The 23,437-nt window shown below is 36.0% G+C and overlaps 5 protein-coding genes across 6 annotated transcripts; 1 reads left to right on the forward strand and 4 right to left on the reverse strand.

Annotated features, from left to right (window-relative positions):
- Nucleotides 1-2,676: 2,676 nt before the first annotated feature.
- LOC148917382 (putative ubiquitin-conjugating enzyme E2 25) lies at nucleotides 2,677-3,730 on the reverse strand. The gene is given in 3 exon segments (XM_089052423.1): nucleotides 2,677-3,168; nucleotides 3,171-3,380; nucleotides 3,727-3,730. Coding segments are annotated over 3 exon segments (621 nt in total). The 3' UTR covers nucleotides 2,677-2,761.
- A 1,745-nt stretch (nucleotides 3,731-5,475) lies between these two features.
- On the reverse strand, nucleotides 5,476-9,593 carry LOC103342333 (putative calcium-binding protein At1g02270). 2 transcript variants are annotated; one of them, XM_008245952.3, is made up of 11 exons: nucleotides 9,230-9,593; nucleotides 8,952-9,140; nucleotides 8,751-8,855; nucleotides 8,500-8,605; nucleotides 7,668-7,888; nucleotides 7,492-7,568; nucleotides 7,234-7,342; nucleotides 7,006-7,131; nucleotides 6,631-6,741; nucleotides 6,448-6,555; nucleotides 5,476-6,306 (listed from the first exon to the last, which is right to left on the reverse strand). In XM_008245952.3, the coding sequence occupies exons 1-11, from the start codon at nucleotides 9,230-9,232 to the stop codon at nucleotides 6,079-6,081; spliced, it is 1,383 nt and encodes a 460-aa protein (XP_008244174.2). In that variant the 5' UTR covers nucleotides 9,233-9,593; the 3' UTR covers nucleotides 5,476-6,078. The 2 variants fall into 2 exon arrangements, with proteins under 2 accessions (XP_008244174.2, XP_088909078.1); XM_089052952.1 differs by having other exon boundaries at nucleotides 6,086-6,319; nucleotides 9,230-9,592.
- Nucleotides 9,594-15,519: 5,926 nt separating this feature from the next.
- LOC103342331 (uncharacterized) lies at nucleotides 15,520-16,567 on the forward strand. Its single transcript, XM_089052858.1, has one exon. The coding sequence runs from the start codon at nucleotides 15,567-15,569 to the stop codon at nucleotides 16,539-16,541; it is 975 nt and encodes a 324-aa protein (XP_088908984.1). The 5' UTR covers nucleotides 15,520-15,566; the 3' UTR covers nucleotides 16,542-16,567.
- MEE49 (Ribosomal RNA processing Brix domain protein) lies at nucleotides 16,542-19,680 on the reverse strand. Its single transcript, XM_008245950.3, has 11 exons — nucleotides 19,194-19,680; nucleotides 19,024-19,104; nucleotides 18,789-18,884; nucleotides 18,619-18,702; nucleotides 18,461-18,530; nucleotides 18,198-18,280; nucleotides 17,870-17,949; nucleotides 17,536-17,634; nucleotides 17,317-17,425; nucleotides 16,918-17,007; nucleotides 16,542-16,790 (listed from the first exon to the last, which is right to left on the reverse strand). Exons 1-11 carry the CDS (start codon nucleotides 19,407-19,409, stop codon nucleotides 16,752-16,754), a joined length of 1,047 nt encoding a protein of 348 aa, XP_008244172.1. The 5' UTR covers nucleotides 19,410-19,680; the 3' UTR covers nucleotides 16,542-16,751.
- Nucleotides 19,681-20,698: 1,018 nt separating this feature from the next.
- UMAMIT32 (nodulin MtN21 /EamA-like transporter family protein) lies at nucleotides 20,699-22,576 on the reverse strand. Its single transcript, XM_016796746.2, has 6 exons — nucleotides 22,367-22,576; nucleotides 22,063-22,125; nucleotides 21,824-21,940; nucleotides 21,306-21,723; nucleotides 21,045-21,196; nucleotides 20,699-20,945 (listed from the first exon to the last, which is right to left on the reverse strand). The coding sequence occupies exons 1-6, from the start codon at nucleotides 22,546-22,548 to the stop codon at nucleotides 20,801-20,803; spliced, it is 1,077 nt and encodes a 358-aa protein (XP_016652232.1). The 5' UTR covers nucleotides 22,549-22,576; the 3' UTR covers nucleotides 20,699-20,800.
- Nucleotides 22,577-23,437: the final 861 nt, after the last annotated feature.

Below are 23,437 nucleotides of genomic sequence, written 5' to 3' on the forward strand. Positions count from 1 at the left end.
TATTCTGTTATGGTTTCTATTGTAGATATTAATACTGAGTTGAGAGCAGAGGAAGTGCTGCCTCTGCTCACCCATGCAATTAGTTTAGTGGTATATTTTCTGAAGATAACTGAAATGATTCATGCAGTGTTACCGGCATGAAGGAGCAAAATGGACCTTTCGATCTATCCGTGAAGTCGTCAGATATATCATGTACGAAGAAGACCCAGCCAAGAAGAAAGGAAAAGAAGAGGAACAAGTGAGTTAATTAGATCAAACAATTATAACATAGATACTTTTTGTTTTATTTGTATTGAAGAGAACACTACTCAAATTAACAACTCAAATACATATTTAAGTTTGTAATATTATGCAACTTTTGCTAATTTTGTTCATTGGCAGGGCGAAGATGGGTCTGAGAGTAAGAGGAGTCGAAAGACGAACCTTAATCATTATAATGATAGCGGAGTTAAGAAGTCTCCTCCAAGCAATATGGAAATGGGCGGCCCCGGTCAGGGGATGAATAATATTACAACTCATGATATTCCAATGATCGATGATCAAGAGTTGTGGGCCAATGCACCCTTCACAACTGATGATGGTCCAACGGTTGCAGATGGTCAAACCATCTGGGATGATCTATATCTTCTTTTGAAGTCTCCTCCATCCCCGTAAGTAAATCGAAATGATAAAGAAAGAAAGAAAGATGAGCTTATAAACAAACAAAAAAAGTACAAATGAGTCCAGCACTTCTACTGAATTCCATGTCCCTATGAGATACAAGTTTCCAAGTCCTTAGCCTTATGAAAATCCGAAAACAGTCCCAAATAATAGAAGTTAAGCTATTATATATATATATATATATAGTCCCCTTCTATTGAGGGATCCTCAAATAATTTTATTTGAGGGACGCCCTTAAGGGTACCCTACAATTTTTTTTCCAATGATCCAAACCATCTATTTTTTAGGTCTTCATTCATAGATCATCCTTACAAAAAATTAGACAAATCGGAAACCGTTTCGACATCTAATTGGGTCCTACAAAATCAATGAACACGGTGCTTCAAGAAAGTACTAAAATTTTCAATAACTCAATTGAATGGTCAAATGATATCGGATTCAAATGATTTTTTGTAGAGATGATCTTTGAATGTGTATCTACAAAATAGACGGTTTGGATTAGTGAAATACAATCCGGAGTGGGCCCTACAAGGGGTGTCCCTCAAATAAGCTTATTTGAGGGATCCCTCAATGGAAGCTCTCTGATATATATATATATATATATATATATATATATATATATAGAGTCCCGATTTCTTGGACTACAGGGATTCAAGAGATTTGTGATCACTCACCGTTGGCATTCGTGTTTAATAATACCAGTTTTTATTCTTAGATGACTAGTTTATGCATTACACTGAATTCTGTATAATTTATACTCAGATAACTAGTGAGTATGTACGTATTTTGACGATTCAGTTTAAGTGATCACATGACATTGTCTGATTAATTTTAGTTTTCACGTGTTTTGGCATTCTTTCCAATTGTGGGTTGTCTCCTACTTTGTCCTATTATATCACAAACCATTGGCTGCCAGCTAGCCCCCCTAACTCTAATTGTAAACATTTTCTAATAATAAAAATAATAACTCTTATTAGAAACACTTACATATATGTTATGCGTGTGAGAATGACAGAATAAAAAAGATAAAGAGAGAAAATGATGATAAATATGTGAGTATTGATAGGTATGTTTCCTAACAACATCCTCAAAATGCTTTTACGGGTTGGATTGGAGCCTAATCCCCTAATGTTAAACTATATCACCAACAAATGCAGTGCATAGTGGGTCTTGGAAAAGATTTAAAGTTAGAATCTCTCTCCGTGTCATGACTCATACATAACATTTGAGGTGTGAAACATCCTTTAACTCAATGTCTAAAATATCGGGTATCGAAAATATCGATAGTCCAAAAATACGGAAATTTCAATGGAAATATCGGTAAACCACGGAAATTGTAAGAAGAACTTAGAAATTTTTATTGAAACTTTGGATGATATTTATTTAATCAATTATCTATTAGTTTATCACAAAAAATTGGAATGAAATGCATTGCATGATAGGCTTAACTTATTTAAGTTGATTATATAGCGAGTTGACAAACACTGCGAGTGTAGAAAATATAGTAATTAATGAAAGAATATTAAACACCTCATAATCATTTATATACAATTATTTACTACAATATTTTAAACTTTATACATTGCATGGTAAGATACATGAGTGACTTAGTACCACAGAGTTCCTCTTTGCGTATTATCACAAAAACATAAGCAACATGATGGTTAAGGCGTTGGAGGAATGGAATGGCAGGGATTCGAATCCCCTTTGTGTGTGTGTTTTGTGTTTTTTTTTTCTTCCTTTTTTTTCCATTACAACGATATTTTCGATATTATAGCAATATTTTGACAAAATATTGCTGAAATGTGAGCGAAATTATCGACATGGATATTTTTTGATATTATCGATATTTATACGATATGTGTATGGATACGTTTCGAAATATCCGTGATTCGAAAAAACGTTATTATCCTCAATATTTGGTCGATATTATTGATATTTTAGACTATCTATCTATCTTTTTTCCATCAATATTTGATAGAATTTGTAAAAATTATATGGACTATATTCATACATACATCTTTTACGTACCGAAATACGAGACCCACTTTATAGATGGGTTCTGTTCGTACTAGAATGAAATATTTTCTGGTGAGTGAGCTTAGCTCCACTTCCCATATAAGAATGCGGCGGTGAAAGCCTTGAAATTCCGCGGCGCCCTCCGGAGCAAATACAGCATCGTTTTGCAAGTCAAAATAAAGACTTTCTCGTTGTAGGCCCGAGACGCCTCGCATCCAAACCGGTTCCCAGCTCCCGCTACGTTGAAGGAGGGCTTCTTGTTGAGAACCAGGCCTTGGATTGACACCAGAACCTGGAGGATCGTCGACTGAGATGGGTCCCACTTCTTCTTCCCCTTTCTTGGCCAGGTGTTGAGCAGGCTGAGGCAGACATACCCACTCGTGCAGAGGTTCGGGTTAGGCCTCAGCCCGAACGAGTGGTAGTGGACCTCGGTCAGGTAATCGGAGGGGAAGGCGATGTCGAAGAAAAAAAGCGCGTCTTGGTAGGGGTGCCGGAGGCTCCGACGACTACGGCCTTGAGGAGGTCGATGCGGGTCTCGTAGGCGTGCACGTAGATGGAGTCCGGGAGGTGCTTCTCCAGAATCTTCCACTCCTGCATGATCTTCTTCTGGACCCGGTCGCCGCCACCGCAATCGTTTGTTGTTGACGTGATGGTGGTCTGAGTGGTCAGCAACGACAGCCGTTTTTGTTGGTTTTTCTTTTCTAATGATTAAAAACAACAGAACTGTACGGAATTGACTTCCAAGTCTTTGGCTTCCTGCGTACTGCTTTGCTTCTGCTGCTTAGATGTCTTTGGAACTTTTGTCGTGGTATATGGTGGGCCCCACTCACGCACTCCCGCTCATGAGAAGATTCCTATCATGAAGCAATTCTTTAGTATGACCGTGACATTGATACTACTAATACACTCATGTTATGTATGTATACAACAATCTTGTAGGTAATGTGATCGTGAAACCCTTAGTTTTGTATCTCTTGCCAATATATATATTTTTCTTTGAGAGACTCCAATATAAGCCCATACAACTGATATCCCCTAAACACAAACCCATCTATCTATATAACTACGTTGAAAACCCAAATTCAAATTTAAATGATCAGTAAGATATAAGAGGTCGTAGTATTTCTATGTTTTTACATCGTTGCCACTAAACTTCATATTTTATTTATAATTTATTTCAAGCATTTCATTAACTGCCATAATTGTAATTAATATACTCCCTATTAATAGCATATCAATCACCCCATTTCTTTTAGTTGTCATTCCCTCTCACATCTCGCCCCCTAAAATTGCAAACAAAAAAAAAAAAATCTGTAAATTACATATCCAATAATGTACCTATGAAAAATATAATATAAATATATACATATAAAATATAGGTATATTATTTACCCAAAAAAAAGTCAGTTACTTTGTAATCACGTATATTTTTCATAATTAAAAATAGGTACACAATAATTTATATAAAATATAGGTACATTATTTGAAGAGGAAAGATAGGTACATTATTAGAGGAAAAAAATTGGTAAGTTATTTGGAGAGAGAAAATAGGTTCATTTAAAAAAATTACGTTTGATAAAACAAATAATAGGTACTTTATTCAGAGAAAAAAGGCTATATTATTTATAGTAGAAAATAGGTACATTATTTAGATAAATAATAGGTACTTTATTCGTAGTAGGTATATTATTCAAATGGTAGCTACATTGGATGACATATAATACCTAAATCCTAATTGTAAGTACATTAAAATTAATGTAGGTATATTGGAATAGATAATTATGTACACTTTTCATACTAGGTAAATTATATTTTTCATAAAACAAATAGGTACATTATTTTTTCAACATAATTAGTATGTACAGTTTTATTCATAAACAATTATAAAGTGGATTATTAGTCATGTATAATTCATAAAAAGAAAATAACATAAACATTTTATTAAACAAACCAATTACCCAAATTTGAATTTATTGTTAATTTTTTTAAAATGTTCCAAAATTAATTCCTACATCTATTACAACCATTTGGAGATATTTCCAAATTCAACATCTGTCATTATATACAATCCAATTAAAAACTGTTTCCATATTGATTCCTACATTAATATACAAAATGCAATAATGGCTTAGTTGGGGGTATTTTTGGAATCTGAAAAGTACAATAAATCAAATTTTATGCTTAATTAGGTAACTTGCTGAGTTGGATCCTAGTCATGGATTTTTACTTATACAAATTGGGTATTATTTATAGGAACAAAAAGTGAAGGGTTTTAGGTATGGCAAATTGAATTTAAAGGGTGTAAGCCAAATTTACTATTTTTCTTTTCTAATCACATCTTGTACTGAAATATGATACCATTTTCTAGATGAATTCTATTTAAATGAGCAATGTAATTAGAAAATGCTCTATGATTTTACTAAACCTAGGATTGGCGTGCCTAATCTTCCTAGATTGCATGATTCTTTGATGCAACCATTGTCATTTTACTTTATCAAAATTAGGATTGGCGTCTTCCAAATTTAGACTGTTCTTGGGCAAATAAAGAAGCAAACATGAGCCTGCATTTTTTATGTGAGTGTGGGTCCATCATTTTTTCTTGTGTCCCCACTAATAATGTAAGGTCAGAGTTTCTTCTTGATTAAGTACTTGCAATGTATCATCCAGCATACACATCCCTTGTGATCTTCTACAAACGATTGCCTGTTATATACCATAGTTCCTTCCTATACTGCTATTAGTTTTTGTCCTGTCTCTTGCTATGATTTTGAAGCAACAAGTCAAAAACTAATCACATCATCAAGTCATACTTAGGATTTCAAAAATCCAGTTGTTTCTGGCAATCATAACACGTTACAGCTGACAGCAGCACACATGTTCCAGCTCCTTGCCTGAAAAATTTGGCTAAGGCTGGCAAGAAACAGTTGCGAGAATGAAGAAAATCGAAATTGCTATTTTCTCTCTTTCCCAGGCCATACTTCCAGAAAATTGAATTTACAAACACAAGTAACCCAGAAGGGACGTTTCTCTGTTGGCTATACACATTCCCTACAGATGCAATTTTCCTCTCTGCTCTACTATATGTTTATCAACAATTTAAGTATGGTTTATGGCTGAGAACACCACATCCTTTCTGGTGAGAGTACAACGGAGAGTCGGGCATGATCAGAAAGAGTATAATCTTCAGGCCATATTCCCTTTTCCGCCTCACGGGGGTACAGAACTGCGTTCTTCACGTTGAATCCAAGGGCGTCCTGTGTGCCTTGTATGGACTCCTCTCTACTTCCATTAAGGTTTTCCTTTTCCTCTGACACTGTAGATATCCAGATCCTATTCTGCAATGTGGTTTTCCTTGTATGGACTGCTCTACTATATGTTTATCAACAATTTAAGTATGGTTTATGGCTGAGAACACCACATCCTTTCTGGTGAGAGTACAACGGAGAGTCGGGCATGATCAGAAAGAGTATAATCTTCAGGCCATATTCCCTTTTCCGCCTCACGGGGGTACAGAACTGCGTTCTTCACGTTGAATCCAAGGGCGTCCTGTGTGCCTTGTATGGACTCCTCTCTACTTCCATTAAGGTTTTCCTTTTCCTCTGACACTGTAGATATCCAGATCCTATTCTGCAATGTCAATCGTTTTAGGCACAACAAGGTGTTAATAATAACACTTTGGAATGACTATTACATAAGGGCAATGCTAATGCAAGTTCAAAACTGAAAATATATGAAAACAATATCCCACAATTTATGCATGCAAGGTACCTTAAATTCTTCATAATCAAGAACACCGTTTGCATCAGCATCTGCTTGGATCCAGAGATCCTTTGTCTCCTGGAAACCCAGTCCCGAAGGTTGACCAATTAAATTAACCTGCAAAATGCCTATATGAGAAAGTCTTATCTTTCCATTTGAACTTTATTTAGTTTATTGGCTAATAGAACGAACCTGATGGAGTGCTTCACAGAAAGCTGAGGATGTAATAAAATCACCATTGCTATCACCCTTCAAAAAGGCAAATGCATCATTTTCAGCCATTGAAGCTTTTCGGAGCTGGCACTGGAAACCCCACAAGGAAAAAAAGAAAAAGATAATCAGCATAGGATGTGGAAACTGTCTACACAATTAACCAGAGCTTGCATGCACTATAATATAGAATGCATCATTTCGTAAGTTTTTCAAACAGAGCTTATATGCACTACATATCTGACATGAACTACGAGTTCTCTCCTTTTTGTGGTAAGGAATTAGAAATAGGTAGAGAAAAGGTGAATGAATGATTTTAAAGGAACTAATATAGAAAATGGTCAATGAATTTCTCACCCTTAATATACCAAAAACAGCTTCACACCAACTAGTCTTTAGTGGTTTACGTGACTTATTGGGGTTATAAAGCCAAATGAAGTCGACACCACAGATGTTTCCCCTATGATTGCGGTGGCTAACCCACTGTAGGATATACAATACAAATATTCAGTTAATACAAATGATAAGCGTTGTGGCAGCCAAGTAAATCACTGACTTAAAAATTGAAATCCAAAAACCACCTACCTTGTGAGCATCTGCATCAGTATATTGATGAGCAGTATCATATGTTGATACAAACCCCTGAGATCTAAGGAATTTGTACACATGGCCACGCTTACTTCCATTCCAGTCACTGCAGCGAGCATTACGCAAAAGAATACAAATATAAGAATGAGCATTCTACACAATAGAATACAACCAGAGATAACCCCATTTCATTAACTAAGAAATCTTTTGTCATGGAACATTAATTAACTAAGAAAGACAAGACAGGAGACTCACCCAGAGAGTATGATGGGCATGGGGTTTAGTTTGTTTTCATTCTGATAAGATTCCACAAATTGCAAAATTTTGTAAACCTATTCAAAATTTACAAGATATGAAGGTTAGTGTGATTCCTAGCGCAGCTATACACCATGATATGCACAAAAGTTGAACTTCATGGTAATTTTGAATACCTGATGCAATCTTACTATAGAGAGACTGGAATCGTGAGGAAATAACAAGTGTGTATTCACAATTAGCATTTCTTGCTGAACATTGCCTTTCTGGTTTTGTGAAAAGGGGGCAGCTAACTGAACATGTAACAACTGAGCAACACGGTCTCCAAAATCATTAAACTGCAACTCTCGATAGTTTAGAACCCTAAAGCAGTCTCTTCGCACAGCAGTGAGCAAACCTGTATAGAGAAGATACAATAAGTCAAGCCAGAGAACATGGCGTAGTACTTTAAAACGTTCATTCAATCATGACATTATTTCTGAGCTATAAACAAATTTGATAACAGTAATATTAGAAACCCATATAACTGATACTAAACTTGAAGACAAGTCTGCAAGTAAGGCACAACTCCTTTGGAATTGCTAGGCTAAAGATAAAATCCAGCTGATATTTATAGCGAACCAATGGCAGAATAACTCCTATATCTTTGACTTCTGACAAAATAGAGGGGTATGGGAGAAAATAGTGATGGGGAAAAAACATATGAAAGAAAAACCCAATCCAAACGGAAAGTGTTGTGAAAAAGCTCGCAGATGCATGAAACATGAATGTTGAATCCATCACATTAAACTAATTGTGTGCAGAAAAATGTAAAAAATTTGTCAGAACTTTCAAGTTATTCAGCATCTGTCTAATATTAAAGTTGGGATTAACATACGAATATGAACACAATCACGAATTTTACCTATGAAACAATGAATAATGAGATTTAACTAAAATTGAATGATGTCAGATAAGTCCAATGTGTTAAAACTGACATTAAGGGATCGATTAAAGATAGAAATATACCATCTCCACGGTTGTTCGTTCGCGCAAGCTTGAAGGTACTATAGCCTGCATCCCCAAGCCTCTCCAGGTACATATTCACAAATTCTTCATTTCCAACCCAAAACTCCTAATTTTGCAAAGCGGGGATATAGTCAGCACAAACAGTCTGAAAGGGCCATGCCCTTTAAACTTTAAAGAAGTTCACTTTGTTCACAGATACAAGTCTAGGCAGAAATTCAGCAAACAAAAGCAAAACGGTTCGCAAATATCACCTGGAGACATATAATTGCAGAAGATTCATAGAGCAACCAATCCAAAATCCTCTGGTTCCTGGCCACCCAGAATGCTCTGAACTCGCTCTCACGAAGGCCTTGATTCTGTCTCACACACACCACAAAAGAAATTAAGTATACAAAATCAAATAAAGTAAGAAACTTGGCAGAGTTATAAGCAAAAATGGGATAGAATAAGACCTGTTGATCGAGTCTTTTGTAAATGGGAGCCAAAATATTGAAAGTGGTGCACGAAACTAAGCAAGACCCTGTCAAAGTCTCTGGATTTGGGTCTGTCATTGACGAAACTGATACAAAGCCGCTACTATAGCTTCTTGAAAGGCTCTCACTTTCTCTAAGATTGAGCTTCGCAGCATTAGAACCCGCAACCTGAAATTCTCAAATTTTTAGTACCCAATAACTTTTCTGGAAACCAATTCCAATCTAGCTAGAGAGAGAGAGGTTTAACATTGACATACCATGTTAAAAAAATCCTTGCCACTGTCACCGTTGTTGATGCAAAAGTTGCTAAATTTGGAGTAGATTTCAAACAAGATTACAAAAGCGAGCGATGGGTTTGCTTCCAAATTCCAATCTTTCCTAAGTCTGTAGTTGCAGTCTGAGATCGAAAAGCAGTGCGCTAGGTTACCATGTACTCCGTTACTTATAGCAGACGGGTGATGAATAAAGTTCGATGGTTTTGTCGTCCGTGTTGAGGATAGAAATGAAACCAGCGGCGGTGGTGGGGGCCAAAACCGAAGATTCTGCTTCTATCTTTAAACAAGATTACGCGGAGGCTGTACAGCTAGACATTGTGCTGTAAAATAATTGCAGTCTTATTATAAACCATTCCTCAATGTTATCACTTTATATAATGAAAACAACCATTTGGTTTACAATATTTGTACCATACTCCAACATTAACTAGCATTTACTTTTGCTTCAACAATGGATCCCAGCTTACTCATTCTGAGAATTTCTGACGCTAGTGTGACTGTGTAACCAAAAATCCCAACTAGCAATTGGACCATTGTGTCTTTTTGATAGACACAAGCAATAATGGGAATCCAACCTAAAATTTCGGATACATTAATAAATGCGTTAAATATTTTAAATTACAAAAAATAATAATAATAATAATAAAAAGTTTAGAAGGAAATTAGCTACTCTCATTGTGAGCGTCAAGACAAATCCATAATCTCAAATCAGAAAACATAATACTTAACTGTCAATTATCACTAATATAAATTTATATAAAAAATTACAAATCGCACGTGAATGAGGACTGTTGGACTTGAACACCGGTGGGAATTTTACAAATACTTTGCGTATCAAGTTGTCGCATGACATTGAATCGAACCCATGAGTGGGGCACAAGCAACCAAAATATATCATTCAGTGTCACAGAAATCTTTGTACCGAAAGCTTAAAAAAAAATGCATCTTTATATGTACGGATCTACATAAAGAAGAGTGAACGCGCAAAAGTCGAGAAGAAAGCGTGTCCGTGGTGCCTGTCTGTTTGTCGGGCGGTCACCTTTGTTTCAGTCTTTTTCTTTGTCAAATGGATTTGCTTAAAACTTTAACCACTTGCATTACTATCATATCATCTCCTCCCAAGGACTAAGCCATATGTCACATTTTGCACAGCGGCAATCTTTGTACAACGAATGGGAGAACTGAGATTTTTTTCTTGCCAAGTTGCCATAACAAGAAAAGTTCAAAAGAAGATAGGATTAAGATAGGATTCAATCATTGACTTATATTTTGCACAGCGGCAATCTGTGTGCTCTATAGTTGGCCAATAGGATCACTCTATAGTCCATAAATCATAGTCTCATTGGTCATTAGTAAGAACACTCGAACTTACGAGAAGTATCACTAGACTATCAACCAGTTGGTAATTCAAGCATAAAGGCCAGACTTCGAACTTTGAACCTAAGGTTTTTCTAATATAGCACATATATACTAGTGAGTGATAATAATAAGGGAGCTTTAGTAATAAACTCAAAATAGGAGCTGAAATTATAAAATAAAAAAATCCTACATGGAATGCACTTTAGAAACATATCCAAAAATCATTTACTACATATGAAATTAGTATTGAAGTTCTTATAAATTACATCTCTGCCATTAATTAACTTAAAACAAGTCCAACACAAAATTCCCAAAAAAACTCAAAACAAGCCCAGCAAACCCATGACATATTTTTTTTAAAAAAAACCCAAACTTAAAAAATAAAAATCACGAAAACCAAGGGCCTGTCCCCACAACCCTTCATTCTCCATCAAAACTCCGCAAATCATGTCATAGAAATATATTGTTAATACCACGTCAGAAAAAATACATTGTTAATATCATGTCATAAAATACATTACTAATACAATATCGTAAAAGTATATTGTTAATAACATGTCATAGAAGCACATTGTTAATATCATGTCATAAAAGTACATTGTTAATATCATGTCATAGAAGTACATTGTCAATACAATTTCATAGAAAATATTGTTAATATCATTTCATACCAAAAAAAAACTCAAACAAAAAACCCCCAAAAAGCCTGGTAAGACATCTGATATCTTTTGCAGCCACCTCCAATTGTCCACAGTTTCACTAGATACAATCACAAAGGCAAAAGGAAATACTTCTACAAGGAAAAAAAAAAAGTACACTATTAATACTATGTTACAGAAATACACTGTTAATACTATGTTACGGAAGTACACTGTTAATACTATGTCATAGAACTATCTTCTTAGTAAAAATCAAATTTTGCATATCATAAACTTCAAGTGCACATCTATATTTAGAGAAAAATATAGAGCATGTTTTGTTACTGAAAATTTGTTAATACTATATCATAGAAGTACACTGTTAGTACTATGTCATATAAATCAACTCAGTTGCAGGGTATGAACAGTATAATAGCTGTTCATTCCACTTACTGGAAGTTAATAACTGTTCATACCACTTATAGATAACAAATTATATACTACAAATCAACTTATCAGCTTGTTGCAATTTACAAGAGTCATATATTAGACCCGCAACCACCCAAAACGCCAAAATTGGCTTGTTGCAAATGCCACATCAAAGCACATAGAAATGAATAAATTCAGTCACACGGAACACTTAGAATGAGTTCAAAATGATAATTTCTATCTTCACCAAAATAACAGAAGACCAAAATGAAATCAAACAGAAAACACAACGAATCAAACAATAAACACTAGAAAATAATGAAATGAGAAATCAACATAAAAATAAACGGTGAAAATACGTACATCAGAGGCGTTACAACATCAAAATTGCATAAAGATGTAAATCAAAGCAAAATCAACTTAAGTTAAATTATCATTCAATAAGATGTTGAACAATACACCGCAGACCAAAACAAAAAACAAGTAGCAAAGCATCTCATAGATAATTGACAAAGCTTACTTTAGTGTTAGGCTTAAGTTCATGGTTGACAAGGTGATGCATCATATTGTCCCTTGACTTTCTTCATCTTCCATAAACTAAGAGCATAAGACACAATTAGTTCACACAACTGTATTAAATAGATATGCAGTTAAAGCAAATGACATTATTTATGTTGTCTCAAAATCGAAGTACCTTGAGAGGGGGCACGAGAATGAGAGGCATGTATTCTCAGCTTCCAACTGCTCTCTTGTATTACTTAATCAGGGTGTTGTTATCTTCCGGGATCTAATCATATGTAAGGGATGTGGCTTACAGATCTTGAGATTCATTATGCTAAGTGATGTAAGATAAGGGGGAATCCCCCTTCTCATAGAGAAAGATTTCCTTGTTGTTGTAAAAGGTGTTGATGATCAAACTCAGAAGCTGGTTGATCTCATGGATCACGACCCAAGTCCACCTCCTGAGTTGTAAAACGATGTTGCCAAGGTTGGTGTATCCTGCTCTTCAAAGAAAAGCTTCTTTAATGGCGGTCGTAGATAGGAAGACAAAGCGGCAGCCCCTCTGGCTCTGGAAGCTTCGTCATCGTCGGCATCAAAGAACAAGAGATCCCAGTTGAAAATCAAGAACATCGGACGGATCTAGCCATTTTTGAATATATCGTCGGTGGAAATCGGCGTTCCGTCGAGTGCGAAAGAGAAATCATTTTCATCTTCATTCTTCTCGCAATCACCACCGGCGTTCTGAACACATTCATCCGGTAATTGACACCTCAAATCTACAGAGTAGCCACAGAATTCCGTGAGCTTAACCATTAGCTTTATTCATATAAAAAATGGAAATTAGCACCAAATTCAACGAAGAAACTGAAATCGAGTCGAAATTCAAGTAAATTAAGCAAAAATAAAAAGGAAATGAACTAATTGAAGCAGATGGAACAAACCTACAAAGGAAATGGAGGCATCGCCTACAAGAACACGTGTGAGCCCACCAACATAACGGAGATTGTCGTCGGTGTGACGAGGGAGGATTTCCGTTGGTCTTGTGTTGGTCCATGGCTCTAAGACTACTTGGTTTACTTTGAAGGCAGAGAGAGGGAAGAAGGGAGAGAATATAGGAGATACGAGGGTTTAAGGGAGGAGATGGGCTTGCTTCAAACCTCAGAGAGTGGTTTTGTCGAATTTTGTTCTCTACATATCCAAAATTAATTTAATGCTAAAAAGGGTTATCAAGGTATTTCATCTTATTAATTAAATTAAAAAATATACAAATTGTTTATTTTTGGGTTTCTTTTGGGTATGTTTATAAAGATTAAATGGTAGGGGAATGCTAATAACCTTTTCTCTAACCTTCTTTTTTGGACATTCTCCCTTCTCCTCATGACATGTGTCATTTTCTCTACATTTAAAACAATGACATTAATGCATTAGACAATATATCTTTTGTTCCCAAATTTATCCTTATTAAATGTATTAACTTTATATTTTCTTCAATTTACAACTTAATTTAAACAATTAAATTTAAAAAATAAACACTAAAAGTTCAATTAAATAAATATTTGAAAATAAAAACGAATTATACTTTTGTTCCAAAAATAAAGTTTTCAATAAAACCGTTAAAAATTATGGAATTTTTAAAAAAATACAGATAAATATTTTTTTAAAATTAATGAACATTCTAATTGATTAAAAAAGTTAAAAGATAAAAAGAAACAGAGAAAAAAAAACCACCCAAACCCAAATCCATTACGCCATCTCTCTCTCTCTATGACCCAAAACCCAGTCCCCTCCCTTCGCCAAAACAACGGCCCCCATCCCTACCCAATCATCACCATTTCTCTCCAATCCAAAACCCCATCATGCACTGTACTTCTCACTCTCTCTCCTTCTTCGATTCATACCCAAAAAATCATTGCCCCTTCCCTCACCAGAAAAAGAGTAAACATAATTTTTTTTTTATTAAAAAAAAAATTAACATTAATTTTGTGGAAGATGTTAAAATTTTTTCTTAATTTTTTAACAAGGTGGGAACAAAAGTTAGTTTGTCCAATCCATTTAATAATGGTAAATTTGGGAAACAAAAGAGGCATTGTCAAATATATTAATGACATTGTTTTAAGTGTAGAGAAAGTGACACATGTCATGAAGAGAAGATTAGAGAGAGGGTTGGTATACGGTATATTTATAGTTTCATGTCTAAGAATGGGTATTTCACTAATTTTGTATAATAATAACAATATAGAACTGAATTTTCTTAGATCATATCCAAAGCTGATATAAATATAATTCACAAAAGTTGCAGGCCTTCACCACCAAAGCTTGTTATAAACTATTCCATAGTAGCATTCGTCAACATCTTAACAAATACGCACCCTCACCCTCTTTTCTATATAGTTATAGATTCAGCTGGGGTTCGAATTCTAATAACTTTGTGTTTTAAAACCTTTTGCTTAGAACCAAATTAAACCCAAATAAAAAAAATAAAAAATAAAAAAAACTCCACCCCTCCTACTACTTTGCTAATCCATCACCAATATTTAGTTGCCAATTTGCAATCATCTACCAAACCCAACAGGCATATTTCCTTTGGAAGCAAGTTCCCTCAACCAGTCACCCTCCCTTATTCCTGCTCCATTTTACCTACACACCCACTTGACCTTGCCACTCAATTCATTACAAAATATATCTTCAATTTTGAGGCCATTTTCTATCAATCCCAAACCTTTATTTTTTGCTTACTTTTCTTTAGTCGATGATTTTTTATTTTTTATTAACAATATAAGCCGATGATTGAAGAGGGGGCAGAAAAAGAATAGGATTATGATATATTATTAGTTCAATCCCATCAAAATGTACCAAGAAAATAAAATCCCAATATGGTATTTCTCAAGCAAAAGCACATTGGAGAAAGCTTAAGTTGTCAAACTAATAGCAACACCATTTTTTGTTAATACAAGCGATAGTCTAAACTACAAGGGGGAGGAGGTTTTTCACACACACACGCTACCAAGGTGCCATGGAGATTCAAACTTAAGACCACTAGAGTGCAAGTCAAAACTTTTTTTCATTGGGCTAGACCCCGTTGGCTATAGCAACATCATTTATGAAAAGTAACCACTGGCTACATTTTTTTCGGCTTAATATAAATGGTTTCCCTTGCAATAAAATAAACCCAGTGGTCATGTACGGATGAGGAAACACAAGAATAGTTGGTTGATCTTTCTTCATCCGGTTCACCTTCAGCAGAAACATCTCAACTAACAAATAAGCCAAGTTTTAATTTTTTAGAGTAAAACCCAACATTCATGTCCTGGGATATATATACACATATATATAGATGTTTGTTTGTGAAACAAAGGGGCGCAGGAAGAAACACAGTTTCAACTAAAACTGCAATGAATTGGAACGTCTTACGACCCGAATATGCAGCATGGCAACCCGAATGGACCGTGGAAGATATCCGGTTAACATTTCTCAAATGTACAAGATGGCAGGTGGAGGAAACCTTGGATCCGATCAATTGCCCTTACCACTACTTCTGTGACAGTGTTTACCCAGGAAACTACTCGCCTGCTGTGGATTTTCTGCTTCTTTTCTTTGCAGCAGCTTCATACTTGGCAACCCTGATCTTTATGGTGGTGCACATATCAGGTAGAGGTCAAAGTTTTAGTCAGTCAAAAAGGTACTTGCTACCTTCCGGTCCAATTGCTCTTCCACTGATCATCTTGGCCTTAGCCAAGGGCCACCGGATAAACTCTGCCTTTCCTCTCTCATGCACCGGTCCAGCAATCCTCCTGCTGGTTCTGATATCTGCTCTAACCTTCGACAATGGAGCAGAAACAGACATCAAGTATGTGCTTTTTGAGACATCAACCATCTCTGGAATTTTGCATGCAAGCATATACTTGGATTCTGTCATCTTACCCTACTATACTGGTTTTGACGCTCTAGTCTCATCAACTTTTTCAGGTGAGTGTGCATCTTGTGTGTGTCGTAAAGAGGTTTTGATTGTGGGAGGAACATTAATATCCTACAGGGGATGGTCATTGACCACTTTTTTGGTTGTGGGCACCCTGTGTTGGAGGATTATATGCCGGCTTGGGGGAACAAAAAGAGGAAAGTTCATACTGATTAGGTCTTTGCTCGGGAGTTCAAGCTGGATTTTGATAATCATAGATTGTGCTTATCTAACCACAAACACCCCACCAGAGAGACTGGTGTTGCGAGTTGCTGCTTTTGGAGGTATATTTGTTTTGATTTGCCTTTATGTAATCAGAGAAGCATGCACTCACATCACACAACTACATTCTGTGTATAAAAGTAGGACAGCAGTTGTTTGCAACACAAGCAAGGTAGAAATGAGAAAATGATGAGAAGAAATATGAGTTTCCACCAATTACTAATCTTTTTCCAACATTTGATACAGAATTTACCGCGAGTCATAGGAATTGAGCAGCACAAAATTGATCTTAAAATACAAAAAATGTTCCGGGCTGATTTACTACTGGCCACGGGGTAGCAACGGTTAAACAGAGATTGCAGTCCAGCAATGATAAACTCGAGCAATATTCCAAAGCAAGTCACAAAAAAAACCTCCTCCTGCTAGTGTCCATTTCCGGCTGTAAATCAAATGAGTAGGGGAAAAATATACAGCCAACTATGAGTAAGAGATATTATCGAAAACTTGCTTAAGATAAAAAATATGAAGTCAATATACTGAAACAAATTGATTAATAAGTGGACTACCTTGTGAACCCACTCATATTCCCCGCCTTTAGTATCAAAGGTCCCATGCTGCAGACTGAGTAGTTTAAGGGTGAAACGAGGGCCACACTCCTGTGTGTTTAAGATGGAAACAGTGTTATGACAAACCAAATATGTTTTTGACAAGGTACATTTATAACTGTTTCTGAGAGTATATAAAGACAACTTTTAAATCCATGATTTCATCCTAGTAAACCGCATCCTATGAAGGCCATGTGTCGGTACTCTGCCTTCCTATTTCCATTTGTGAACCACACCACAGTGAAGGACCAACAAAGCATAAAGATATTTCCAAGTAGTGGAGGTGAGGCCTGGGCCAAACAGATCAATATGTATAAAAAGAAGTGAGATGGAAGAAAAGATAAACTGATTGGCACCAACCTGAAGACGGGCAATCACTTTCCCTTGTGGTTCACTCTCACCCTTGGCATCCTTGGTCTTTTTACCTTTTGACTCGGTCTGTTTAGTCTCTTTGGCTTCAAAAATATACCTGAACACATGGTAATGCAATGTTTTCATTAGCAAAAGAGAAGCTTTAGAAAAAATAAATAGTAAAATATTTTCTCATTGCAACAACTTAAAAATGCCAAAGAAGCACACCGATGATGCCGGAAGAATATAAAATCTCGCTGGTTGTGGAAAGTTACAACTCGCCGACCAGGAAAGTTTGGTTCTTGTGGGAAAAGTGACTGTATTGATCTGAAGAAAACGGATCAACAATGAAAACCATTAGAAAGGGAGAGGTGGATTAATACCATTCTTATTTAGATATCAAACAGCTATTAAAGCTAATTGTACAGGGGAAAAAACAGAATAGTACGGTGCACTCATTTCAATTTAGACCACATATGATGAGGTGTGCGCCAACCTAAAAGTACTAAAATGCATTGCATATAGTTTGGGAGAACGTTTTAAACAAGATAAAGAACCCAACCTTCCAATGCGATGACCAAGGCGTGTTGTAAAATTGTTTAATACAAGCTCGGGCTCATGACTGGTTGGATTTCCATGATTCTGCAGGTGTTTCAAATAAAGAATAAGAAACAAAACAACTATTTAATAGTGTAGTTGAATGAAAATCCAAGGAGACTAGATAAACTGTAGGATGTATTGTTCGAGTGTTTACAAGTTTCTAATATGTATCCACTTTTTACTCTCCATTGGTGAAAAAAGAAAGTTAAAACACCCTTCAGTGCAGTATGTGTAACAACAGTGTCAACCACTAGTTTTGTCTTAATACAAAAAAACAGAACGTGACCAACCTTGATATCCTTGCGTAAAACAAGATTTGAGAGCTTGAAATGGGCAGTAGGTCCAGTAGGTAAGCCAATTATTACGAAAGCATCTACAAAATTATTACAATAGCTGACAGTCAGACAAATTCACAACAAAACAAGAGAAGCGGAAGATAACACTTCAGTGACTTCACCAACAACCTAAAAGTTTATCATCAGAATAAAAGCCCGAGAGAGCAAATATTGACAGAAAGATTCTATAGAAACCTCCAGAATGAGATAGGACCAACCTGGTTCCCTGCGATTGGTGTGAACAACAATTATAGATGTGAAGTCCTTCTTATTTGCAAATTCAACAATCTGCAAAAGATAGAAACATACATATATAAATTGTTCGAATTTCACGTTTTTTATATTGGAAAGGGGAAATTTTTTAAGAAGAAAGCACCTTTTTCAAGTCATAGGTTCCTCTTTTATAGTAGTGTGCATTTGGGATCACTGAAAGTAGTTCCTTTATTAAATCAGGCCCCCTCTGCAAACCCAAAACAAAAAAAAACCATCATCCAAAGACAACCTACACAAATTAGCAAAAAAGTGGGAATGGAGGACAGTACATACGGAAGAATGGAAACGGCAAGTAGTGATTAATATCTTTGGAGTCCTTTCGCGCTTTAAAATCGAACTAAATTCATCGGCATCATTTCCAGCAAACAGCTGCAATTGAACACAATACAAAAAGCTGAAATTAAGCAAACCATCATTTTATTTTTGATGCATAAAGAACATCAGTTTCAGATTTGCTACATTGCAAGGCAATAAAAGACAAGCAAAAAACCAAGCAAGAGAGAGAAACCTCTTCGTCGTCGGGCTTACAAACAGTCTCATCGAATTCCCTGGTGTTCTCAATCGTCTTAGGGATCTTCTTCGCCGGAAGCTACAGAGTGCAATTAGCAACAGCAATTAGCTAAATAAACCAAAACTAAAAATAAATCATTAAAATACCAATTCAAAATTCAAAATTACCTCCTCGCCGAGCTCGAGAGCGCGCTTCTCGGCAGCGTCGCGAGCTTTGGCCTTCTTGCGCTTCTCGAGTTTCTTCTGTTGCTTGAGCTTGGCGTGGATCGCCGACCTCTTCTCCTTGTTCTTTATCATCGACGGCAGAATCTCCCTCTTCTTCTCCATTGGTTGTTCATCTCCTCCTTCACTTTCGCTTCGCTTCCTCTTATCATTGCCCCCCATTTTCCCAATTGCTCTACTGATTGATAGCACACCTTGCCCAGACTCAGATCACCTTCCTCTACCTCACGTTAGGGCTTTTGTTCGGCCACAGTAGTAGCCACTAGGGTTTATCTAGTTATTTCCCTCTTTTATTTTATTTTACTTTTGGTGTTTTTTTTTCCTGCTGGATTTTATTTTATTTTATTTTGCTCAAGGCTGGAATTATTATGTGCTGAATTATAAAATAATAATTCCAGCCCTTTGTCTGAATTTTGATACCCTCACTTTTTTCGAGATTTCATTTTCTTCACGTCTTTTTCTATTTTGCGTGTGTGTTTTTTTTTTTTTAAATGACAAAAAATAAAATCAATATGTGACTGAAAATAAAATCTGACTAAATGAAATCATTTGTAGAATTTGGAAAATATTAATTTTCCGACTATATTTTATGAAGATTTGAGTTTAAGGTCCGGCCCACAATTTTAGTTTTAACCCAATAAAAAAATTAAGACCAATCTATATTGTTATGTGGTTGTAGCCCAAAAATAACAAAAAAAGAGATGCAACAGCATCCTTAAGGATCAAAAGCCCCACTAGAGTCCGCACCAGATGAAAAAATTGACTGTTAAAAATGTGGCCTCCCTATAATCAGATTCATCATGGGGTCAAACGATGGGAGGGGCTATAATGAGGAGTTTAAAGCGATGAGACTATTTGAGGAGGCCAATTAAACTATCAAAACATTTAAAATATTTAAGTCCCATAATTTCTTTACATTTGTTGATGGTGAGATTGACATTCTCAAATAGCCTCCTCACTTTAAACTCCTCATTATAGCTTTTCCGGTCAAGTGACCCCTTGTAAGTCATGAAAATGGTTGTGAAGGTCGAGTTTTGTAGCTGGTGCTACCCTAAAATGACGTCGTTTTGGCCCAGTCAATTTTTTCTTAAATAATCTGCCTCAAAACAACAAGATTTTGGCTTAGGTTTTTTTTTTCCCCCCAAAAAAAATGAAATGAGCTAGGATTAATAAATAAATAAATAAAAAGGCAAAAAGTCACTTTTGATTCATATGGTTTATCACTTTTACCACAAAAAAGGTCAAAAAGTCCTCGTGATTTCAATTTGGCCACTTTATCCCTTTGGTTTTTACTTTTGTCCCCGGGAGGGTGGCCTCCATGCTGTGCCTGTGCCTACACTTTTACACCATGACCTCTTGTGCTAATAATCCTGAAACCGCCACTATCTAGAATTATTCTTTACCAAAGGGCAACCCAGCTTATGGATTACCAAAATATTAAAGCCAGACAGTTTAGAGGTTGCAAATTCTGCTGTCTTATTTGAATTGGTGTCAGTCTTCCAACATTGAGCTGATCACTATGGTAACAAGTTAAAATATAAAATTACAGAAGGTTATTTGTTTTGTGGCATTGGACCACATTCTGCATCTTCATCTTCAGCTGCTTGTGTATGCTTGATCACAATTAACTTTGGATCATTGCTTTTACCCCACAGTAAAATGTACATGCCAATTATGACCAGGACAGATCCCACCACACTGTTCAAAGGTTAATTATTAATTAGCAACAGAGAAATATAATCTCATGACAGTAAAAATAATATGTTTTGCATCCAAAATATATATAATTGAGTCAACCTTCCAAGATAAATTTGTTCATGAAAGAAAGAGAAGTCCACCAGAGCCACAAATATCTGAATGGTGGGTGTAAATGCTGCTGTGAATAGTGCACCCTTCTGCTTCACACACCATGACATCCCTACATAGCACAACCCTGATCCAACTGCTCCCTATGTCGAACACACACAAAAATCGAATCGAATCAAACACATGTGCTAGCTAGGAAAAATTTGAAGGGTGAAGACTGGTCAAGAGATGCAGAAGAAAGAAAATACTCACAGCATATATGACAGTTAAGATCTCCAACTTTCCTTTCATAGCCCACATTGACATGGTGAGGTTCCTCTCAGTGATAAGGTACAAGATGGCTGCCTGAATGGCACCGAAAAACGACAAGATAGCGGTGCTGGAGTATTGAAAAGGGTAGCTCTTGCCAACTTTTACTTGTATGAGGAACCATGAAGACCACAAGAGGCAGCCTACCAGCAAAAGCACTGAACCAACTGCCCACCTCTCTGTCTTCTTAGCTGAAGTCATGGTATTGGCATGGTTTTGCATTTGAGTTGTGTCTTGTGAATTAGGGTTTGTTAGTGGTATTCCTTTGTACAATGTCAATGACAAAACTCCAGCAATACATATCAGCGCACCCAGGATTTTGGCTATGCCACCCTTGCTCTTTATGTTCACTTTCTCTAGCCTGGAAAGTTAATTTAAAGCCAATTATAATGAAGTTAATTGCAGTAATTGTGGTTAAGTCAGTAATTAATATAGTAATTCTCTTATTGTGTGTACTTTACCCAAATGGTAGAGCCAATAGGAAGGTGAAAACAGGCACCATGTTGATGAAGGCACAGGAATATGTAGCAGAGGTGTATTGAAGTCCAATAAGAAATAAGTATTGTGTGAATGTTACCCTGAAGGACATAAGTACATTTGCCAAAGATTCTCAATGCATTATATGACAACATCAAATGAAAAATGAGATAAAATAAATGAAATCAGAGGAACCTTATCAATTGGCAATGCCATTACTAACCCAATAAGAGCACTGAAGAAAAGTTGGCATATGATTCGAAATGTAAGCTCCGGTCTGCTTTTCCTGCAAGAAAACTAACTACACCTTAGGTGGTCGAATGAAACTATTTACACCATATTTACCGACTACGTCTTTTGCAGAAATGAGATGAACCCAAAAGACATAAGTTGTATCTATACAAACGATATGATCAGGAAATATATATGATATGATACATGTAACATTACTCTTAATAGTTCCACAAAAATTTATGAGCTGAATTGATGGTGATTGATGAGGAATTGAGTAAAAATATAGGTCTTACCTTTCCCAAAAGAAGGCAATAGGTGCCAAGAAAACAGCAGAAATCGACTGTCGATAAGTAACAATAATCAAATGGTTCAATCCTTGATCCAAAGTCTTCTTCAGAAGCACATTAACCATAGCCAATGCAAAGTTTATGACCAACATGGCAACAACAGGCTTCCATTGTTCACAGCAATTCATCTTAACTATATGTGAGCTTACCCTCTCACTTCTTTCTGATTATTGTGATCCGAAACCTATATATATATATAGGCCAAGCAGACCACCCTCCCATATTTGGGGATAGACAGGGTAAAATTTTAGGCATCATTTGAACAGTGGTTCATGCAACCAACATGCATTTTTGTATAGTTCTTCACCCCTTTTAGCTGTCTTTTTACTGGAAATTTGTCATAAAGTTACCTCCAGAATCAATTAAGCAAACCTACTACTCTATTCGTGCATCACTATCTATGACCTCAGATAAGTAATCAATTCTATATTTCATTTATTTAATACTAGGTTCCATTTGGACCGAGGAATTCCAAATATATTAATTTAGATGGCGTTATAATAACGTAAAATTCTTTGTTTAGAATATAACAATCCATGTGTTAAAAACTCTAGACAGGAAATGAAGGAAGAAAACAGAAGAAATATATGCACGATATAATAAGCATCTTCAAAAAGTTGGCACCGGCAGGCAGTCGTGATGGCACTGCTCTCTTGAAGATGGTATCTAATACTTTTCTTTTTTGAAACACAATCTAATACTTTTCCTTTGAACAGTATGTTTAGTGCAAGATTTGGAAGAAAAATGTATTTTTCATTGCTGTGTCATTGTCTAGCAGAACAATATGTCAAATCTTGGAAAAACAAAAAAGGATATAAGCCAATGTAAAGCTAATGGCTCTTTCTTGCTAGCAAAGTGCAACGAAAAGTTAGTTTTGTTATTAGCTTGGATGAAAAATCTCATGTCTATCTGCTGCTGATGTTTGTAGACGCGTCACGATCAAACACATGATGAAAATGGACATATATTTTATACATTTTGTATGGAATATTCCGGGGATCCACTTGATATATAGTT

This window comes from Prunus mume, linkage group LG5, assembly GCF_029339155.1.
Source record: "Prunus mume cultivar Tortuosa linkage group LG5, ASM2933915v1, whole genome shotgun sequence".
Taxonomy (NCBI): domain Eukaryota; kingdom Viridiplantae; phylum Streptophyta; class Magnoliopsida; order Rosales; family Rosaceae; genus Prunus; species Prunus mume.